The sequence below is a fragment of the Taudactylus pleione genome, unplaced genomic scaffold (genome assembly GCF_031769625.1).
Source record: "Taudactylus pleione unplaced genomic scaffold, aTauple2 ptg001807l, whole genome shotgun sequence".
NCBI classification, from domain to species: domain Eukaryota; kingdom Metazoa; phylum Chordata; class Amphibia; order Anura; family Myobatrachidae; genus Taudactylus; species Taudactylus pleione.
The window spans coordinates 254,646-273,604 of record NW_028286204.1 but is presented as its reverse complement, the minus strand read 5'-3'; the positions used below and the strand labels follow the sequence as shown (position 1 = coordinate 273,604).

The following is an 18,959-nucleotide window of genomic DNA, read 5'->3' as shown; positions in this document are numbered from 1 at the left end:
GTGCATCCCCGGTAGTCTGCCACGTCACTGGATCCCGCAGCAGGACTGGTGCATCCCCGGTAGTCTGCCATTCACTGGTTCCCGCAGCAGGACTGGTGCATCCCCGGTAGTCTTCCACTTCACTGGATCCCGCAGCAGGACTGGTGCATCCCCGGTAGTCCGCCACTTCACTGGATACCGCAGCAGGACTGGTGCATCCCGGGTAGTCTGCCACTTCACTGGATCCCGCAGCAGGACTGGTGCATTCCCGGTAGTCTGCCACTTCACTGGATCCAGCAGCAGGACTGGTGCATCCCCGGTACTCTGCCATATAAGACTGGTGCATCCCCGGCTACAGGAGAAGGTACACCCCTATAGAATCCTTGCATACAACAAAAAAACACTACCAGCATGCATTACATAGAGACAGAATGAAGCTACTATAAATTACCTGTCTCTACATATCTAGTATGGAGCCTATACCATTGTAATGGCTGCCATGCTGTATTAATGTAGTTGTCATATTGTGCAATCAGGATACCAGTCCGTGTGATATATATATATATACACACACACACACACACACACACACACACGAACGCTATGTACTTATGAGTGTTGTTACATTCGCAGATTTTATTGTATAATGATGAAAAAACGCAATATAACTATATATGAGATACAAATAAAACTACCACCCATAGAACATAATCTTGCTCATGATAATTCAGTTTCCGTGTTGCACAGCACAGGCCTGTGAGCACCAAGCTTGGAGGGAAGACTCCCGAGTACAAATGCCAGCTCAGAGTATCCTTACACTACCCGGCGCGCTCACCTAGGCTGGCGTCTCGCCATCACAGCCGCACACGCGGCACCTAGACAGCAGTTATGGCAGCAATGCCTCCCACATGTCTTTGGTTTGCTGCTGGGCTATAGTGTCATTGGAGTAATCCAAGAGGTCTCCATTCCACATACCGATCCCCCGAAGTCCAAGTTTCTTGATATAAGCCGCCTTCAGAGTAATGCTCTCCGGGTCGTCGTACCAGACCTGATGGATTCTCCCTTTTGAGTCCTGTTGGAAGAATTTATCATGTATTTAACTTTAGAAAGTAATATCCAGAAGACTCGCAGTGATTATAGGATACAGTAGTTACAATTTACCACTAACCGGTTGTCTCTAGTAAATGTAACCAGGAGACCATTGTTTATTCAGGCAGGAATGCTACGCTCACATCCGATCGCATCTGGGCCAAATGGAGTAAATGGTAAACAACCCTGACGGCTTAGTAAATCTACCCCATAGTATATTATATATAGAGACAGGGTGCTGTCGGGTTCACTGTATTTAAGTATATTTAATGCCAGTTTTATTTCAGTTGCATATTTAAGTGCATGTCGTTTTTGGATTTTCTCCTTCTCTGAGATCACAACATGTTATGGGCCATATTCAATTAGAAGCGAAAAGTGCGTCACCAGACTTTGCCGTCATCGCTGGTTTTGGGTGCGAAAAAGTATCGAGCTGGTCTCCGCTTATCTCCGTATTCAATTCCAAATCGGCGAAAACGGGACCCGGCGAAACTGAAATGGGTCGAGAAGTTGTCAGTTTTGGGGACATCAGCCTGACACCCCCAAAAAATGGTCTGACATGGGGGATCACTATGGGTACCCCCGAATAGCCCTGCTAAAGGTATTTGGGGGGTTTAAATGGTCTCAATAGGAGCTAATTAGCGTCTGTCAACAAGTGGTGAAGAATAGCATTTTGCAACTTTTGGGGGGGAAATAAGTATTCCCATCAAATTTGGGGTACATGAAAATGGGTGCAAGCATATTTTAATGTTGCTAAAGTCAAGCATTAAAAAGCGCCAAAAACGCACTTTCAGCAAACACCTGCAATCCAAAAATACACCTCCCCCCATACATCCAGACCCCCCAAAGGTTATTTTGCTAGTTTTTGAATTTGTACCCCCACTTTGATTTTTTTTCACCCATTTTTTCAAAGTGCTCTTTTGGGGGTGTCCTTTGTGTATTTTTTTGCCTTTTTTACACAATTTGGATCAAGGGGGGTGTACAAAGGTTACAGGGTGGCTTCCGCATCTCTGCACCCCAAAACCCCAGTTCCTCACTTTTTTCCGCTGGTTATTCATAGGCAAAACTTTTTCGCCTATTACTTGCATTGTGTTTTCGCACCGGCAAAAAGATGTTGAAATTGAATACGGAGACTAATGAAATCGGCGAAAACGACGTCATCGGCGAAAAAGTATAGCGGAAACAGACTTTTATGTTCTAATTGAATATGGCCCTAAATGTCCAATCCTGGCTGGCATTAATGGTTTATAACTGGACCGTAAGGATTTGCCGTCGCAGTGTATGGAGACGTTCCTTTTTGCCCTCATCACTTTATTTATCTTGTCTGCAAAAGTTGTTTTACCGTATGTTTAAAAAGGAAAAAACTTCTTCCAAAGTAAACGTAACACAAACAAAGTGCCAGTAACCTTGTAATGATAAAAAGGGGCTCTCTGATCATCGTCCCATAATCTCCCAGAGATCGAACCGTTGACCTGCGTCACAATCGTACGGTACGGCACCTGGCGTCCCACTGCGTCACTGCACTCAGCCCCTCGGAACGGCTTCTTCTCCAGTGTGCACTGGTTAGCCTGGAGGGAATATCATGGAGAAGTCGTTAGTCCAACAGAAACAGAGAATGGAAACATGCACTTCTAAAATAATGCAACAGGTGTCTGATTAGAGTCAGAGATAGAGAATATATATATATATATATATATATATATATATATATAGAAGCATGAAGGTGCAGCACTCCCCTCTCAATAAATCAAGCAGAAACCAAAGGATCAATAGAACGTTTCAGTACTATCTTCAACCATATATATATATATACATATATCTACATATGGCACCAAAAGATAAGGTTGTTCTTCTGTGACTGACAAATGCCCCAAACCTCACTTTCCCAAATGACCTAGCCACTACCATGGTGTATTGAGGGGTCTCTCGGACCCAGTTGTATTGTTATACAAATGTAGACAGCCCCAACTTGCACCATGTGGTTACTGTGTGATACTATGTGATCGTGCTTCTACCTAGACACGGATTATGGAGGGGGGGTTTGTGTGGCAGTAATGGCCTCTGCTCCCGGTGTATATGGCTGCAGACACCCCAGGGGGGATTACACTAATACATCTCCCGCGATGGACACAGCCGGAGGAGACCCCAGGGCACAGGTACCAATGTGTGTACACACTTATTTGTGGGGGTAACATTACCTCTGACAACTGGAGACAGGTGTAGTCGTAGCCGTACCAGGGGACACCCATTACCATCTTTTTAGGATGGATTCCAGAATTAATAAACTGCTCATAACCTGGAAAATAAAGATGTTTGTAAAATAATGACAGAAGAAATGTGAGGACTCAGGACCTCATTCAAAGGTGGTCGCTCGGGGCGATCGGTCGTACCCAAAGTGATCGAGAATATGCAAAACGAGCGCTCAATCGCAACGCACATCGTAAGCGCGGAAACACCCACAACAATGAAAGCACACCCCTATCTCTACGGCCTAATTCAGAGTCGGTCGCAGGCGGCAACCTACGTCAGCACGATTAACACCTGTTACATTGTTAATTGCCTACAGACATCGGTTGAGGCAGAAACCATCGCCTGCACTCGCAATGCTTAAGGTAGACCCTGGGCTACCCTTAGCTCTGCGAGCAGTAGCGTCGTTATTGCAACGAGATGACGTGTGTGATGACTTGCTCAGTAATATATGCACGCCCTTAAAACGCCCTTTTTAAAGGTCAACCACGCCTGCGTGCGCACCACCACACCCCCGTTCACAAGCACCTTCCCGTTACCACCCACAGACGGCACGAAATGTCAATCACAGCTACGACCTCGTACTGACTAACGAGCAAGAGGATTGCGGTCGGAAAGACAGGCTTGCGCACGCGCACTGCCATGTACACGCATGCGCAGTTGAAAAAAAACAATCGCTCGCTACGACCAATCGCTCCGTGCGACCGCCTCTGAATGAGGTCCTCAAACTTGCAGCGGTGATTTAGCCGGGGAAGAACTCAAACATCTACAAGATGGGTAGACATGAGACGTACAGTGGTGAGGGCCCTGCTCATGAAATCTTACCGACTAAACAGACGCAGGGGTAGGTGGAGACCATAGGACAATGGTGGTTATTAAATATTGAGTCCTATAGGTTTTTTATCCAATTCCCTGTGTGTGTGGCTGCATTGAGATCTCATGGGCTCGTTGCTTTTTGGATTATAAATATTTACTACTTTATTAGAAGTGATCTGATCTTTAGTGTTAAAGTATATCCCCCCCTTTCCTGGCGATTTAATGACTGCTTTATTATGGGGCCGGGAGAGTGACTGGATGCCAGGTGGAGCCGAGTGAATGATGACGCAGAGGCGGTGGGTTGGGGGACAGGGAAGGGTCTTGTCCCCTGTGAGGCTGATCAGCTAATGGGAAGATCGTCAGCTCATATGAAGTAGGTGTTGGGACATTCAGGTGGAGATGGCAGAGAGTCAGACATGTAGGATAAAAAAAAGAAAGGGCCTCATTAATCAACGAGTTTTATCATATGTAACGAGATGTAAAGATCATTGCCTATGACAACGGTGCTCCAGCCAATCAGCTCCCAACGGTCATCTGTTGGGAAAGTGACAGTAAGGAGCTGACTGGCTGGAGCACCACTTATCGGTATGTAGACAGGAAGCCTTCGGTCGAAATGCCGACTGCCGGCTTCCTGACTGTCAAATCCCGGCATGGGACTAATGATAGGCGTCAAAATCCCGACACTTATCATTACCCACCCGCCAAAATCCCTACGCCCGGCATACCGAATGAAGGTAAGCCAGGAGTCGGGACCTCCTAGCCGCAGTAGAGAGGGGTTAGGTTTAGGCTAGGGGAAGGGGGGGGTTCGTGTTAGGCACCCCTGGGGGAAGGTTAGGGTTAGGCCCCCCCCCCCAGAGGGTTAGGTTTAGTGTGCCGGGAGGGGGGAATAGGGTTAGGCACTAGGGGGGGAGGGAGCTTAGGGTTAGGCACCCCTAAGGGAGGGTCAGGGTTGGGGGGGGGGGGGGGAAGGGGGGAGTTAGGGTTAGACACCCCTGGGGGAAGGTTAGGCACCCCCCCGGGGGGTTAGGTTTAGTGTGCGGGGAGGGGGGGGATAGGGTTAGGTACAGGGGGAGGGAGCTTAGGGTTAGGCACCCCTAAGGGGGGGCAGGGTTGGGGGGGGGGGGTAAAGGGGAGAGTTAGGATACTTACCTTGGCTGTTGGGATCTTCGCGCATCGGGCTGCCGGTGTCGGGATTTCTACTGCCGGCCCCCCGTCCGGTGGTCATACATACCGATTCCCCATTTATCATACACAGCGAGTTACCAATCATTGATAAATGAGGCCCAATGTGAGCAGTTAGGATGAGGGGAAAGAAGGGATATAGGGCCTGATTCAGACCCACTCGCGAGCGGCTGTCCGCTCGCAAGTGGGTCGATGGTGTGCACTGAGCATGCGCACGACGGAGGGAGCTCCGTCGTGCGCATGCGCGAGACGCGACGAGCGAAGGACTTTCCTTCGCTCGTTGTGTCTGATCAAAGGGGGCGTGCTGTCGATGTTGATTGACAGCACGCCCCCTTTGGTGGGCGTGCCTCCCAGACGGGGGCGTTCCCAAGGGAACGCTTACCGTCAGAAGCCGGCCCAATGACATCACTAGTGATGTCAGTGGGAGTGATTTTGGCTCTGATAGAGCCAAAATCACTCCAGGGCTTGTGGTCGAAAAACCCGACCACAGGCTGCTGGTCGCACTGGCGATGGTCGCGATGGTCAAGACCATCGCAACCATTATCCTGCACGCTCGTATGTGCTGTGGGTGGTGACCCACAGCTATACGAGCGTCCAGGAGGACGCTCCATTTTTATGGAGGACGGCCCTCATTCAGAGCGAGCGCTCTGCTCAGAGCGTCCGGCTCTGAATGAGGGCCATAGTGCGATCTTCAAGGAGTGTTCAGGGGTATAACATCGGAGGTGCAACCAGAGGACAGTCGTATGCCATTGCCACCGTGATCACCGGGATGGGTAGGGGGTACAGATGAAGGAGACAAGCACAACAAGAGAATATATAAAGGATAGTACAGAAAAATAAGTAACCCTTAGCAACCAATCAGAATTTGACGCTGTGTTTCTGAATTGCAGGTAATGGAGATTTGTAAACACCATCGCTTTTAAAACTGGTAAAAACCAATGACGCTTTGTAAACTGACCAGTTATGGTTTTGTTGAACGGTGCGTTTGCTCCAGCGATACATTCTGTCCAGATCTGAGACTGTTCGTCATAGGACATAACAAACAGGAAGTCGCACAGCTCGGCAATACCGGTGTAGTTATAGCAACGAAGGTCGATGCAGTGGGGAGACCACGCAACATCAAAGGTGACCTAGACGTGGTGCAGGGCGGGATTCATGAGAACGTCAGTCTATAAGATCATCTAATATTACCAGAGACCTTACAATGCATTCAGCACAGGTACCTGTAATAATACAATGAGAGCAAAGCACTTGGTACCTGGTGGAAGGAGCCGACACCACAGAACCCCCGCAGTCTGACAGGTCTACGGGGAATATTTACTAAGCGGCAGCTATTCAAAGCCGCCAATTGTCAATGATATTAAATGAAAAACCAGTCGTGTTTTACATTTATTATTACAGACTTAGATCCTGTGGCTTAAAAACCTGCTGCTTAGTAATTATACCCTTAGGTGTACTCAGATCAGATTATAATAGATTTGTTAGGAGCACCCTACTATAGAGAATAACCAGTGCTTACAGCAATGCAGAGTGACTGTAGCTCCTTATGGTCTCAGACACTCAGTTATTTTAAAACAATGGCCCTGATTGAGACCCACTCGCAAGCGGCTGTCCGCTCGCAAGTGGGTCGAAGGTCTGCACTGAGCATGCGCACGACGGAGGGAGCTCCGTCGTGCGCATGCGCCAGACGCGACGAGCGAAGGAAAGTCCTTCGCTCGTTGTGTCTGATCAAAGGGGGCGTGCTGTCGATGTTGATTGACAGCACGCCCCCTTTGGTGGGCGTGCCGGGGGCGTGCCTCCCTGACGGGGGCGTTCCCAAGGGAACGCCTCCCGTCAGAAGCCGGCCCACTGACATCACTAGTGACGTCAGTGGGAGTGATTTTGGCTCTGATAGAGCCAAAATCACTCCGGGCCTTGCGGTTGAAAACCTCAACCGCAGGCGCCGGCTCGCAGTTTCGATGGTCGCGATGGTCACGACCATCGCGGCCAACAAACTGCACGCTCGTATAGGCTGTGGGTGGTGACCCATAGCTATACGAGCGTCCAGGAGGACGCTCCCATTTTTATGGAGGGCGGCCCTCATTCAGAGCGTGCGCTCTGCTCAGAGCGTCCGGCTCTGAATGAGGGCCAATGTCCACAAAATGTGAATTATTATTCCGTAAAACTGAACTGTAGTTGGGAGAACAGAACAGGGCTCTGTACCGGGTCACACCATGTGATGGTCACACGTATTTCCCATTGTCAATAACCTTGTTACTATTACCCCTTTTCCACCAAAATCCCGTCTCCGACCCGGGATATGAAACACTCTTCCAAACCAGGTCAGACCCCTTCACACAGCGGAACCATATCTGAATACTGGGAGCTGAGAATGTGCTCAATGCACAATGATATTTGTTCCTACAAGAGTTGTGTAAGAAGGAATGCAATAAAAGGTCATTAATGGGGAATTTTATTATATTAGAAGGAGAGTTACAGGTTTGTGCCTTTTGTATGAAACATTTCTCCTGCTGTACTAAGGTCCCGAATCAGGTCTGGACGGTATTGTACAGCCGCAAGGAAACTGGTGAGTAATACCGTCCATATATAATATTAAATAACTGCAGGAGAAGACTATAGGAAGCAGATGCCTCCCAGTGATCTGAGTGCAGCGTCCGTAGACACTGCCCCTCGGATCAACACTGCGACCGGTCACGATGGCGGCAGCAGTGCCCCCTTTTAGTAAGCTTCAGCTTACTCCGGCCATCAGCCTGCGAGGCCAGGAAATTCAGGATAACATGCCCCCCATTTCCGTGAACGCTGGCCAGGTAGGCCCCCAAACGCCGCACCATGTCACTCAATCTGCGGCTTGGGGGGGGGATCTGTGAGCGAGATTGCACATACGTAGAATGTGTCCTGCGCATGTACAGTTTTCTGACAATCGGAAAACTGCGTTCAGCCACACACTAGCGTCCAGACCTGAAACAGGTACTAAGTACAGACAATACGTCTTACACCTGTGACGTGTGACATGAAGCTATACGGAGATTGTGTCTCACCTGAGATCCGGGGATTTCCCTATGGAAAGCGTCAGTAGTTTCCTGCACCAAAGCCGTCAGGGCGTAATACTCTGCAGTATATGGGAGCACGGACTGTTCTATGTCCAAATTAATTCCATCCAAGTACTGACTCTTTGCCAAATTCACCTTCTGACTGACCCACGCAGATCTATTCTGTGTATCCACAATATCGGTCAGACGGACATCACCTGAAACACCAGAGTCAAAAGATTTAGGCTACATAAAAACGCACCTTCCGCTTACAGGCACTGGGGGCAGGTAATCTGCAGCTGATGCAATGTTAGCAAACTGAGAGGCTGCATTTATACTATCACACAGCGATCTCTCATTGTAACGTGTCCTCTAGGTCACGCCAGCGAGGCACACTTACCCTTCAGGACTAATCTGGCGCCTCTGGAGTGAGCGTAGCACATGAGCTCCGGATCATACGGCGCAAACAACGCGACTGTGGTGACCATGGACCAGTCATAGTTCTTCCAGGTTTTACCTCCGACATAAAACACGTAGACCTGGAAACAACAACGTCACAGTGATCGTCAGTCCCCCGGCATCAGATTGTAGGTTATATGTAATAGTACACAATGGGACAACTCTATTTTCCTCCTTGGAACACTGATGTCACAAAAGGCCGCAAGCACAGAGTCTGTGACGTGGAAGCTCGCCGTAAGGAGCGAGACAGGATTCAGCACTCACACAGGTAACAGATTGGCTGGGGCACCCCGAGGCCGTTTTCTCACATCCACACACGCCTATGGCTCCCACAACCTACTAAAGGAGGGCAGTATGACCCCAGGACACGTACACAAATGTACCTACCGATACACACTGTGCACTTTGGCCCTGATTCAGAGCCAGACGCTCTGACCAGAGCGCTCGCTCTGAATCAGGGCCCACCTCCATTAAAATGGAGCGTCCTCCTGGACGCTCGTATAGCTGTGGGTCACCACCCACAGCATATACGAGCGTCCAACAAGATGGTGACCATCGCGACCATCGGACTTGCGAGAGAAACCCTGCGGTCGGGTTTCTCAACCGCAAGGCCAGGAGTGATTTTGGCTCTATCAGAGCCAAAATCACTCCCACTGACATCACTAGTGATGTCAGTGGGGCCGGCTTCAGACGGTAGGCGTTCCCATAGGAACGCCTCCGTCTGGCAGGCACGCCCCCGGAACGCCCACCAAAGGGGGCGTGCTGTCAATCAACATCGACAGCACGCCCCCTTTGGTGCGAGACCCCGAGCGATGGAAAGTCCTTCGCTCGCCGGGTCTCGCGCATGCGCACGACGGAGCTCCCTCCGTCGTGCACATGCGCAGTGGGGACCATCGACCCACTTGCGAGCGGACTGCCGCTCGCGAGTAGGTCTGACTGACCCCCTTTGTTCATTAACAGTTAAAATGCACCAGCATTCAAAGGGTTAACACAGATCCTGTCCAAGCACGCAAAGAGTTAATGCAGTCATGTTTATAACAAAATGATCAGGGTCAATTTAGGACACAACTTATTAAATGTTAGGTGTAATATAACCAGGTAAGTACAAAAGGATTTAAAAACAAACAGAATAAGTAACATACAAAGATCAGATACAGCCATAAATGAACAGGATAGAAAAATATGACACTTACGCAATGTAATATGTACGCCAGGAACAAAAGGTGACAATTAAGTGGCCAGTTATTTGATGTGATTAAGTCCCCAGATCTGACGGGGCCAATCTATCCACAGGGTACATAAACATGCCCCTGGGCTGGCAATCACGGGGGGCCCTAATGTTGGGGTGTAAATACCTCCTAGGTGGGAATTCTAGTGGGGAAAAAAAATATATTCTCCAAAAATGTTTATTATTATTATTATTTTTTTTTTTATGCCTTCCCATTGACACTGCAGAGACACAGGGGGTGATCCAGCACAATTCCGTCCTTGCAAACATGCTTTTTTGGAGCTACTATTGTTTGCACAGGTTAGGTTGATAATTTGTAGCCTGGAGGCACAGACATGGTTCAGAACATTGGGCCTGATTCAGACAAGGTTGCAAGCGCTGAGCGCTCGCAACCAGGTCGATGGTGGCCCACAGCGCATGCGCACGACGGAGCCGGTTCCATCATGCGCATACACGAGAGCCGGCTAGCGACGGGCAATCCGTCGCTCCGGGTCTCGCACCAAAGGGGACGAGCTGTCGATGTTGAGTGACAGCTCGCCCCCTTTGGTGGGCGGGCCGGGGGGTGGCTGCCCAAACGGAGGCATTCCCATGAGAATGCCTGCCGTTTGGGGGCAGCCCCACTGACATCACGAGTGATGTCAGTGGAGAGCTTCCGGCTCTGTTAGAGCCGAAAGCTCTCTGGGGCTTGCGATGAATGAGACCCTACCACAAGGGTCTCGTCGCAAGCCCGATGGTCGCAATGGTCTTAACCATCGCGACCATCATCATGGCCGCTCGCTATAGCTGTGGGTAGTTACCCACAGCTATGCGAGTGGCCAAGAGGCAGCTCCAAAAAAAAAAAAGCCCGGCTCTGATTCACAGCGAGCGGCTCTGAATAAGGCCCATTGTTCTGTGAGCAGGACTAATGCTGCCCATCCACTAGAAGACAGGCACAAGACACTGTAATCGTGCAGTCCTTAGTCTGTGATGTGCCTACACCAGTGGTTCTCAAACGTTTTTGGAATCACGGCGCCTTAGAGTATCAGCATTGTTTTCACGGCACCCCCTAATCTATAAGTTTGTTATTGAGAACTTCAGAATAAGATGTAGTAAATTAGTAAATTGAAGTAAATTGTGCTTACCGGTCATCCTTAGGGTCAGTTATGTGGTGGGGACAGGTGTGAATTTCTGTTTGTCCACATATTCACATCACATTGACAATAAATAATTTGACTTGGTGCTGGACCACCAACCTGAGGCACCCCTGCAAGTGTCCCGAGGCACCCCAGGGTGCCGCGGTGCACAGTTTGGGTACCACTGGCCTACACTGTACGAGCAGTCGTTCAGTGTAGGCACAATCAATCATCTGCAAACATGCTGAACCTGGCGTTACCGCTGACCAGCATGTTTGCACGATGATAGATGTCAAGACCAATTTTTTAAACAATCTGCAAACGATTATCGAACGATATCGATATCATTCAATCATCTAGTGGATAGGCACCGGGGTTCATTCATCAGAGGCTCAGGCTTTGCAGAGAATGGAGGCCATGCTTGAGTTCTTTGGTTTAGGGAGGGTATAGCACACTGATAAAGGTCTCCTCTGGGAGGGGAAGGGATAGAGCAGCACCTAGGAGAGGAACTGACCCAACAGGTGCAGCTCAGAACAACCTGCAGTATCGCCCACTGACACTCCAAGTATGCATGGCCTTTATAATGCACAGCGTGTAGCCAAGGATTATACTCATTATTCCGCCCCACATGGTCTGTCTACACACACTGATTATATTATTATAGAATGGATGAACACAATACCCGCGGGGTTTAGGTCTCTTCCGTCACTTGGGCCGACCATGCAGTGATAGAATTGGGGCAGACCGTTCCCCACCTGCTACAACGCCCTCCTACCTGGTGCCTCAATGAGACGTTATAACAAGAGATTGCGTTAGCAATAGAACACGCTACAGCTACTGCTGACATCCTCCCCATCTATAGTATGGGAAGCACACAACGCTACCCTGCAGGTTATCTGCGACCAGAGAGGGGCGGAGAGGACGCCCATCATAGGGCTCAGGGCCTGATTCAGAGCTGGACACTCTGACCAGAGCGCTCGCTCTGAATCAGGGCCGGCCTACCTAAAATTGGAGCGGCCTCCTGGCCGCTCGCATAGCTGTGGGTGACCACAGCTGGCCCCCGGCACGCCCACCAAAGGGGGCGTGCTGTCAATCACCATCGACAGCATGCCCCCTTTGGGGCGAGACCCCGAGCGACGGCTTCCCCGTCGCTCGCCGGGACTCGCGCATGCACACGATGGATGAGCAGCCTCCGTCGTGCGCATGCGCATTTGGGTAACATCCGCCCGCTTGCGAGCGTACAGCGCTTACGAGCAGGTCTGAATGAGACCCTCAATCCAATTAGGTGCGAATGGCAAGTTTATTGAAACTCGCAGACTTTGCAGCCAAGCGCGCTCCCGAGAATTCTCCAATCCAATAAAAATGCCTATTCTCACTACTCGCAGCGGAGGGGTGCGAACTGACTGCCAAATGAGTGCATGAAAATGTGGGGAGACCATCCTGGACCCCCCAAAATAGATAATTTCTTTAGCAGGACCGTATAGACGGATGTTTGTGGGCATTAGGAAGGTACTGTAGGTTTTTAAATGGTGGTAAATGGCTGATTTGTGTTTTTTTTTTTTTTTAAATGCATGAAAATTATATATATATAAAAAAAAAAAAAAACTTTTTTCATTTAATCTCAAACGAATTAAATGAAAAATGCAAAAAAAGTAGGAAAAAGGATGATTTTGGGGTACTTTGAGGGCATCTTGATAAAGTTAATTTTTTTTTATAAAAACAATTATTTTTTAACGTAAAAATTATCGTAATTAAATGTCTGGTGCCTAAACTAAACAAAAAAGTTGATTTTGGTGTGATTTTTTAATTTTTTTTACCCCCCAAAAATGGCATGTAATAATTTGGACTAATTAAGTTGATTGGAAACTTCCGATTGCCTAATTAGTCATTAGGGAGGGGGGGGGGGGGGGGGGTCCAAGCAGTGTGTCATGACACTTTAACCTTAAAATAAAGATTTTCCTTTCCATCTCTCACCCTCAGAGAGGTGCGAGTGGAAAGTTGTGAATTCAGTCTGACTGATCAGTCCGAGTTGCTAATTGGATGCAAAATGAATAACTCGAAATGAAAATAGTAACTCGCACCTCGCACCTCATAAGACTGACCCCAGAGTGTTGGAGGATGAATTCTCCTCTCTAATGAGGCAGCACCAACAATTCCCCACCACAGACCTGATAAAGTTGTCCCCATCTGACCCAGATTCTGTTACAAGGGGCAGCCGGAGCCCTTCTATGGGTGCAGCAAAGAGATTAGGAAAAGGGGGATCCAGCAGCTGCTACTTTAGCCTAGAAATGAGGCACACACGGAGCAGAATGGTTTCTAATGCTCAGATGGGCATCTTCCAGTGTGACGCTATGAAACCCTTTACAGCCTCTGATACTCAGCTTCTAAGTGCGACATACTGTGGGCGAGTGGCAGGATTCATACACATACCAGCATTGCACACAGACCATGCAAACATCCACTGCTGGAGTAAGTCTATGGTCACTCAGAATGGCCGCCATAACAGACGCCGGAGCCATGTTTCCTGCGTACAGGATGTGAGACGCCCCCACATGGTAGAGACACGCCTGAGTTTTCAGCCGACACTACCCGTTGCCTCCCCCAAACGCTCCCTGCTTTCCCGTCAACTTGCAAATAAAGACTACGGTAATGTACCATGACGCAGAGGCCAAAAAACTGCTCCATTTACAAAAACATTGGCTTAGCGTACAACCCTGACTCAGGCCCCAGAGGGCTGCGTACAACCCGGACTCAGGCCCCACAGAGCTGCGTACAACCCCGACTCAGGCCCCACAGGGCTGCGTACAACCCCGACTCAGGCCCCACAGGGCTGCGTACAACCCCGACTCAGGCCCCACAGGGCTGCGTACAACCCCGACTCAGGCCCCACAGGGCTGCGTACAACCCCGACTCAGGCCCCACAGGGCTGCGTACAACCCCGACTCAGGCCCCACAGGGCTGCGTACAACCCCGACTCAGGCCCCACAGGGCTGCCTACAACCCCGACTCAGGCCCCACAGGGCTGCCTACAACCCCGACTCAGGCCCCACAGGGCTGCCTACAACCCCGACTCAGGCCCCACAGGGCTGCCTACAACCCCGACTCAGGCCCCACAGGGCTGCCTACAACCCCGACTCAGGCCCCACAGGGCTGCCTACAACCCCGACTCAGGCCCCACAGGGCTGCCTACAACCCCGACTCAGGCCCCACAGGGCTGCCTACAACCCCGACTCAGGCCCCACAGGGCTGCCTACAACCCCGACTCAGGCCCCACAGGGCTGCCTACAACCCCGACTCAGGCCCCACAGGGCTGCCTACAACCCCGACTCAGGCCCCACAGGGCTGCCTACAACCCCGACTCAGGCCCCACAGGGCTGCCTACAACCCCGACTCAGGCCCCACAGGGCTGCCTACAACCCCGACTCAGGCCCCACAGGGCTGCCTACAACCCCGACTCAGGCCCCACAGGGCTGCCTACAACCCCGACTCAGGCCCCACAGGGCTGCCTACAACCCCGACTCAGGCCCCACAGGGCTGCCTACAACCCCGACTCAGGCCCCACAGGGCTGCCTACAACCCCGACTCAGGCCCCACAGGGCTGCCTACAACCCCGACTCAGGCCCCACAGGGCTGCCTACAACCCCGACTCAGGCCCCACAGGGCTGCCTACAACCCCGACTCAGGCCCCACAGGGCTGCCTACAACCCCGACTCAGGCCCCACAGGGCTGCCTACAACCCCGACTCAGGCCCCACAGGGCTGCCTACAACCCCGACTCAGGCCCCACAGGGCTGCCTACAACCCCGACTCAGGCCCCACAGGGCTGCCTACAACCCCGACTCAGGCCCCACAGGGCTGCCTACAACCCCGACTCAGGCCCCACAGGGCTGCCTACAACCCCGACTCAGGCCCCACAGGGCTGCCTACAACCCCGACTCAGGCCCCACAGGGCTGCCTACAACCCCGACTCAGGCCCCACAGGGCTGCCTACAACCCCGACTCAGGCCCCACAGGGCTGCCTACAACCCGGACTCAGGCCCCACAGGGCTGCCTACAACCCGGACTCAGGCCCCACAGGGCTGCCTACAACCCGGACTCAGGCCCCACAGGGCTGCGTACAACCCCGACTCAGGCCCCATAGGGCTGCGTACAACCCCGACTCAGGCCCCATAGGGCTGCGTACAACCCGGACTCAGGCCCCATAGAGCTGCGTACAACCCCGACTCAGGCCCCATAGGGCTGCGTACAACCCCGACTCAGGCCCCATAGGGCTGCGTACAACCCCGACTCAGGCCCCATAGGGCTGCGTACAACCCCGACTCAGGCCCCATAGGGCTGCGTACAACCCCGACTCAGGACTCAGGCCCCATAGGGCTGCGTACAACCCCGACTCAGGCCCCATAGGGCTGCGTACAACCCCGACTCAGGCCCCATAGGGCTGCAGGGCAGCGTGCAACCCTGACTCAGGCCCCACAGAGCTGCGTACAACCCGGACTCAGGCCCCACAGAGCTGCGTACAACCCCGACTCAGGACTCAGGCCCCATAGGGCTGCGTACAACCCCGACTCAGGCCCCATAGGGCTGCGTACAACCCCGACTCAGGCCCCATAGGGCTGCAGGGCAGCGTGCAACCCTGACTCAGGCCCCATAGAGCTGCATACAACCCTGACTCAGGCCCCATAGGGCTGCGTACAACCCCGACTCAGGCCCCATAGGGCTGCGTACAACCCCGACTCAGGCCCCATAGGGCTGCGTACAACCCCGACTCAGGCCCCATAGGGCTGCGTACAACCCCGACTCAGGCCCCATAGGGCTGCGTACAACCCCGACTCAGGCCCCATGACTCCATCATAAATGCAGGTTACATCCGGCCTGTGCCACACACACACAGTGACACCCAACCTGTGCCTCACACACATACACATTGACACCCAGCCTATGCCTCACACACATACACAGTGACACCCAACCTGTGCCTCACACACATACACATTGACACCCAGCCTGTACCTCACACGCATACACAGTGACACCCAGCCTGTGCCTCACACACATACAAACACACAGTGACACCCAGCCTGTACCTCACACGCATACACAGTGACCCCCAGCCTGTACCTCACACGCATACACAGTGACCCCCAGCCTGTGCCTCACACACATACAAACACACAGTGACACCCAGCCTGTACCTCACACGCATACACAGTGACCCCCAGCCTGTACCTCACACGCATACACAGTGACCCCCAGCCTGTGCCTCACACACATACACAGTGACACCCAGCCTGTGCCTCACACACACACAGTGACACCCAGCCTGTACCTCACACACACACACAGTGACACCCAGCCTGTGCCTCACACACATACACACAGTGACACCCAGCCTGTGCCTCACACACATACACACAGTGACACCCAGCCTGTACCTCACACACACACACAGTGACACCCAGCCTGTACCTCACACGCATACACAGTGACCCCCAGCCTGTGCCTCACACACACACACAGTGACACCCAGCCTGTACCACACACACACACACAGTGACACCCAGCCTGTACCTCACACACACACAGTGACACCCAGCCTGTACCACACACACATACACAGTGACACCCAGCCTGTGCCACACACACACACAGTGACACCCAGCCTGTACCACACACACATACACAGTGACACCCAGCCTGTGCCACACACACACACAGTGACACCCAGCCTGTGCCTCACACACATACACAGTGACACCCAGCCTGTGCCTCACACACACACAGTGACACCCAGCCTGTACCTCACACACACACACAGTGACACCCAGCCTGTGCCTCACACACATACACACAGTGACACCCAGCCTGTGCCTCACACACATACACACAGTGACACCCAGCCTGTACCTCACACACACACACAGTGACACCCAGCCTGTGCCTCACACACATACACAGTGACACCCAGCCTGTGCCTCACACACACACAGTGACACCCAGCCTGTACCTCACACACACACACAGTGACACCCAGCCTGTGCCTCACACACATACACACAGTGACACCCAGCCTGTGCCTCACACACATACACAGTGACACCCAGCCTGTGCCTCACACACACACACAGTGACACCCAGCCTGTGCCTCACACACATACACAGTGACACCCAGCCTGTGCCTCACACACACACAGTGACACCCAGCCTGTACCTCACACACACACACACAGTGACACCCAGCCTGTGCCTCACACACATACACACAGTGACACCCAGCCTGTGCCTCACACACACACACACAGTGACACCCAGCCTGTGCCTCACACACATACACAGTGACACCCAGCCTGTGCCTCACACACATACACAGTGACACCCAGCCTGTGCCTCACACACATACACACAGTGACACCCAGCCTGTACCTCGGGGTCCCGGGTCTCTGTGATGGGCTGACAGAGAGCGGGGTCTGAGCAGGGACAGGGGGCAGCAGAACACACAGAGATGACGAGGAGGAGACTTAGGACCCAGCAGCCGCCGTCACACACCCCCATCCTCCCTGCACAGCGGCGGCCAGGAGACTGCACAGTTCCTGCCGGGGAGGAGGGGTTATTGGAGGGGGAGGAGCTATGCAGAAGCGAAACGGCCCGTACAATTCAGGTAGGAGGAATTATATGAGAAGGGGGAGGGGTTATAACGGAGAGTGACAGCCCGCACAGCGCAGGTAGGAGGGGTTATACCGGAGAGTGACAGCCCGCACAGCTCAGGTAGGAGGAATTATATGAGAAGGGGGAGGGGTTATACCGGAGAGTGACAGCCCGCACAGCTCAGGTAGGAGGAATAATATGAGGAGGGGGAGGGGTTATACCGGAGAGTGACAGCCCGCACAGCTCAGGTAGGAGGAGTTATATGAGTAGGGGGAGGGGTTATACCGGAGAGTTACAGCCCGCACAGCTCAGGTAGGAGGAATTATATGAGAAGGGGGAGGGGTTATACCGGAGAGTGACAGCCCGCACCGTCCAGACTGGAAGAAAGGGGAGGAGTTATACAGATGATTGACAGGTCACAGGTAATCAGGACTTTTATGTCCACTCCAGAACAATTACTGGTGACATAATAATAATAATAATAATAATAATAATAATAATAATAATAATAATAATAATAATACATCTATCAGGATACCCAAACAGTGTACAGTGACATAAAACAGAAGGTAGAAAATAGAAGTCGCTGTGCCCGTGTAAGGTCTCTGTGCCTGTGTAAGGTCCCTGTGCCTGTGTAAGGTGGCTGTGCCTGTGTAAGGTCCCTGTGCCTGTGTGAGGTCCCGTGCCTGTGTGAGGTCCCTGTGCCTGTGTGAGGTCCCTGTGCCTGTGTGAGGTCCCTGTGCCTGTGTGAGGTCTCTGTGCCTGTGTGAGGTCCCTGTGCCTGTGTGAGGTGGCTGTGCCTGTGTGAGGTCCCTGTGCCTGTGTGAGGTCCCTGTGCCTGTGTGAGGTGGCTGTGCCTGTGTGAGGTCCCTGTGCCTGTGTAAGGTGGCTGTGCCTGTGTAAGGTCCCTGTGCCTGTGTGAGGTCGCTGTGCCTGTGTGAGGTCCCTGTGCCTGTGTGAGGTGGCTGTGCCTGTGTGAGGTCCCTGTGCCTGTGTAAGATCTCTGTGCCTGTGTAAGGTGGCTGTGCCTATGTAAGGTGGCAGTGCCCGTGTAAGGTCGCTGTGCCCGTGTAAGGTCCCTGTGCCTGTGTAAGGTCCCTGTGCCTGTGTAAGGTGGCTGTGCCTATGTAAGGTCCCTGTGCCTATGTAAGGTGGCTGTGCCTATGTAAGGTGGCTGTGC

At 52.2% G+C, this 18,959-nt stretch overlaps 1 protein-coding gene across 1 annotated transcript; it reads right to left on the bottom strand.

Annotated features, from left to right (window-relative positions):
• Positions 1–605: 605 nt before the first annotated feature.
• Positions 606–17,764, bottom strand: LOC148436334 (di-N-acetylchitobiase-like). The gene is made up of 7 exons (XM_088465030.1): positions 17,558–17,764; positions 8,740–8,878; positions 8,349–8,557; positions 6,269–6,440; positions 3,264–3,361; positions 2,472–2,633; positions 606–1,051 (listed from the first exon to the last, which is right to left on the bottom strand). Exons 1-7 carry the CDS (start codon positions 17,684–17,686, stop codon positions 866–868), a joined length of 1,095 nt encoding a protein of 364 aa, XP_088321156.1. The 5' UTR covers positions 17,687–17,764; the 3' UTR covers positions 606–865.
• Positions 17,765–18,959: the final 1,195 nt, after the last annotated feature.

What these genes read in the sequence shown, in the direction of transcription:
- LOC148436334 (XM_088465030.1), bottom strand. Translation starts at nt 17,686, where the DNA reads ATGGGGGTGTGTGACGGCGGCTGCTGGGTCCTAAGTCTCCTCCTCGTC. An exon ending in CAGAGACCCGGGACCCCGAG is followed by an intron (nt 8,879 to 17,557) that starts GTACAGGCTGGG and finishes TGTTGTTTCCAG; the next exon opens with GTCTACGTGTTTTATGTCGG. An exon ending in GGGAAATCCCCGGATCTCAG is followed by an intron (nt 6,441 to 8,348) that starts GTGAGACACAAT and finishes CACCACGTCTAG; the next exon opens with GTCACCTTTGATGTTGCGTG.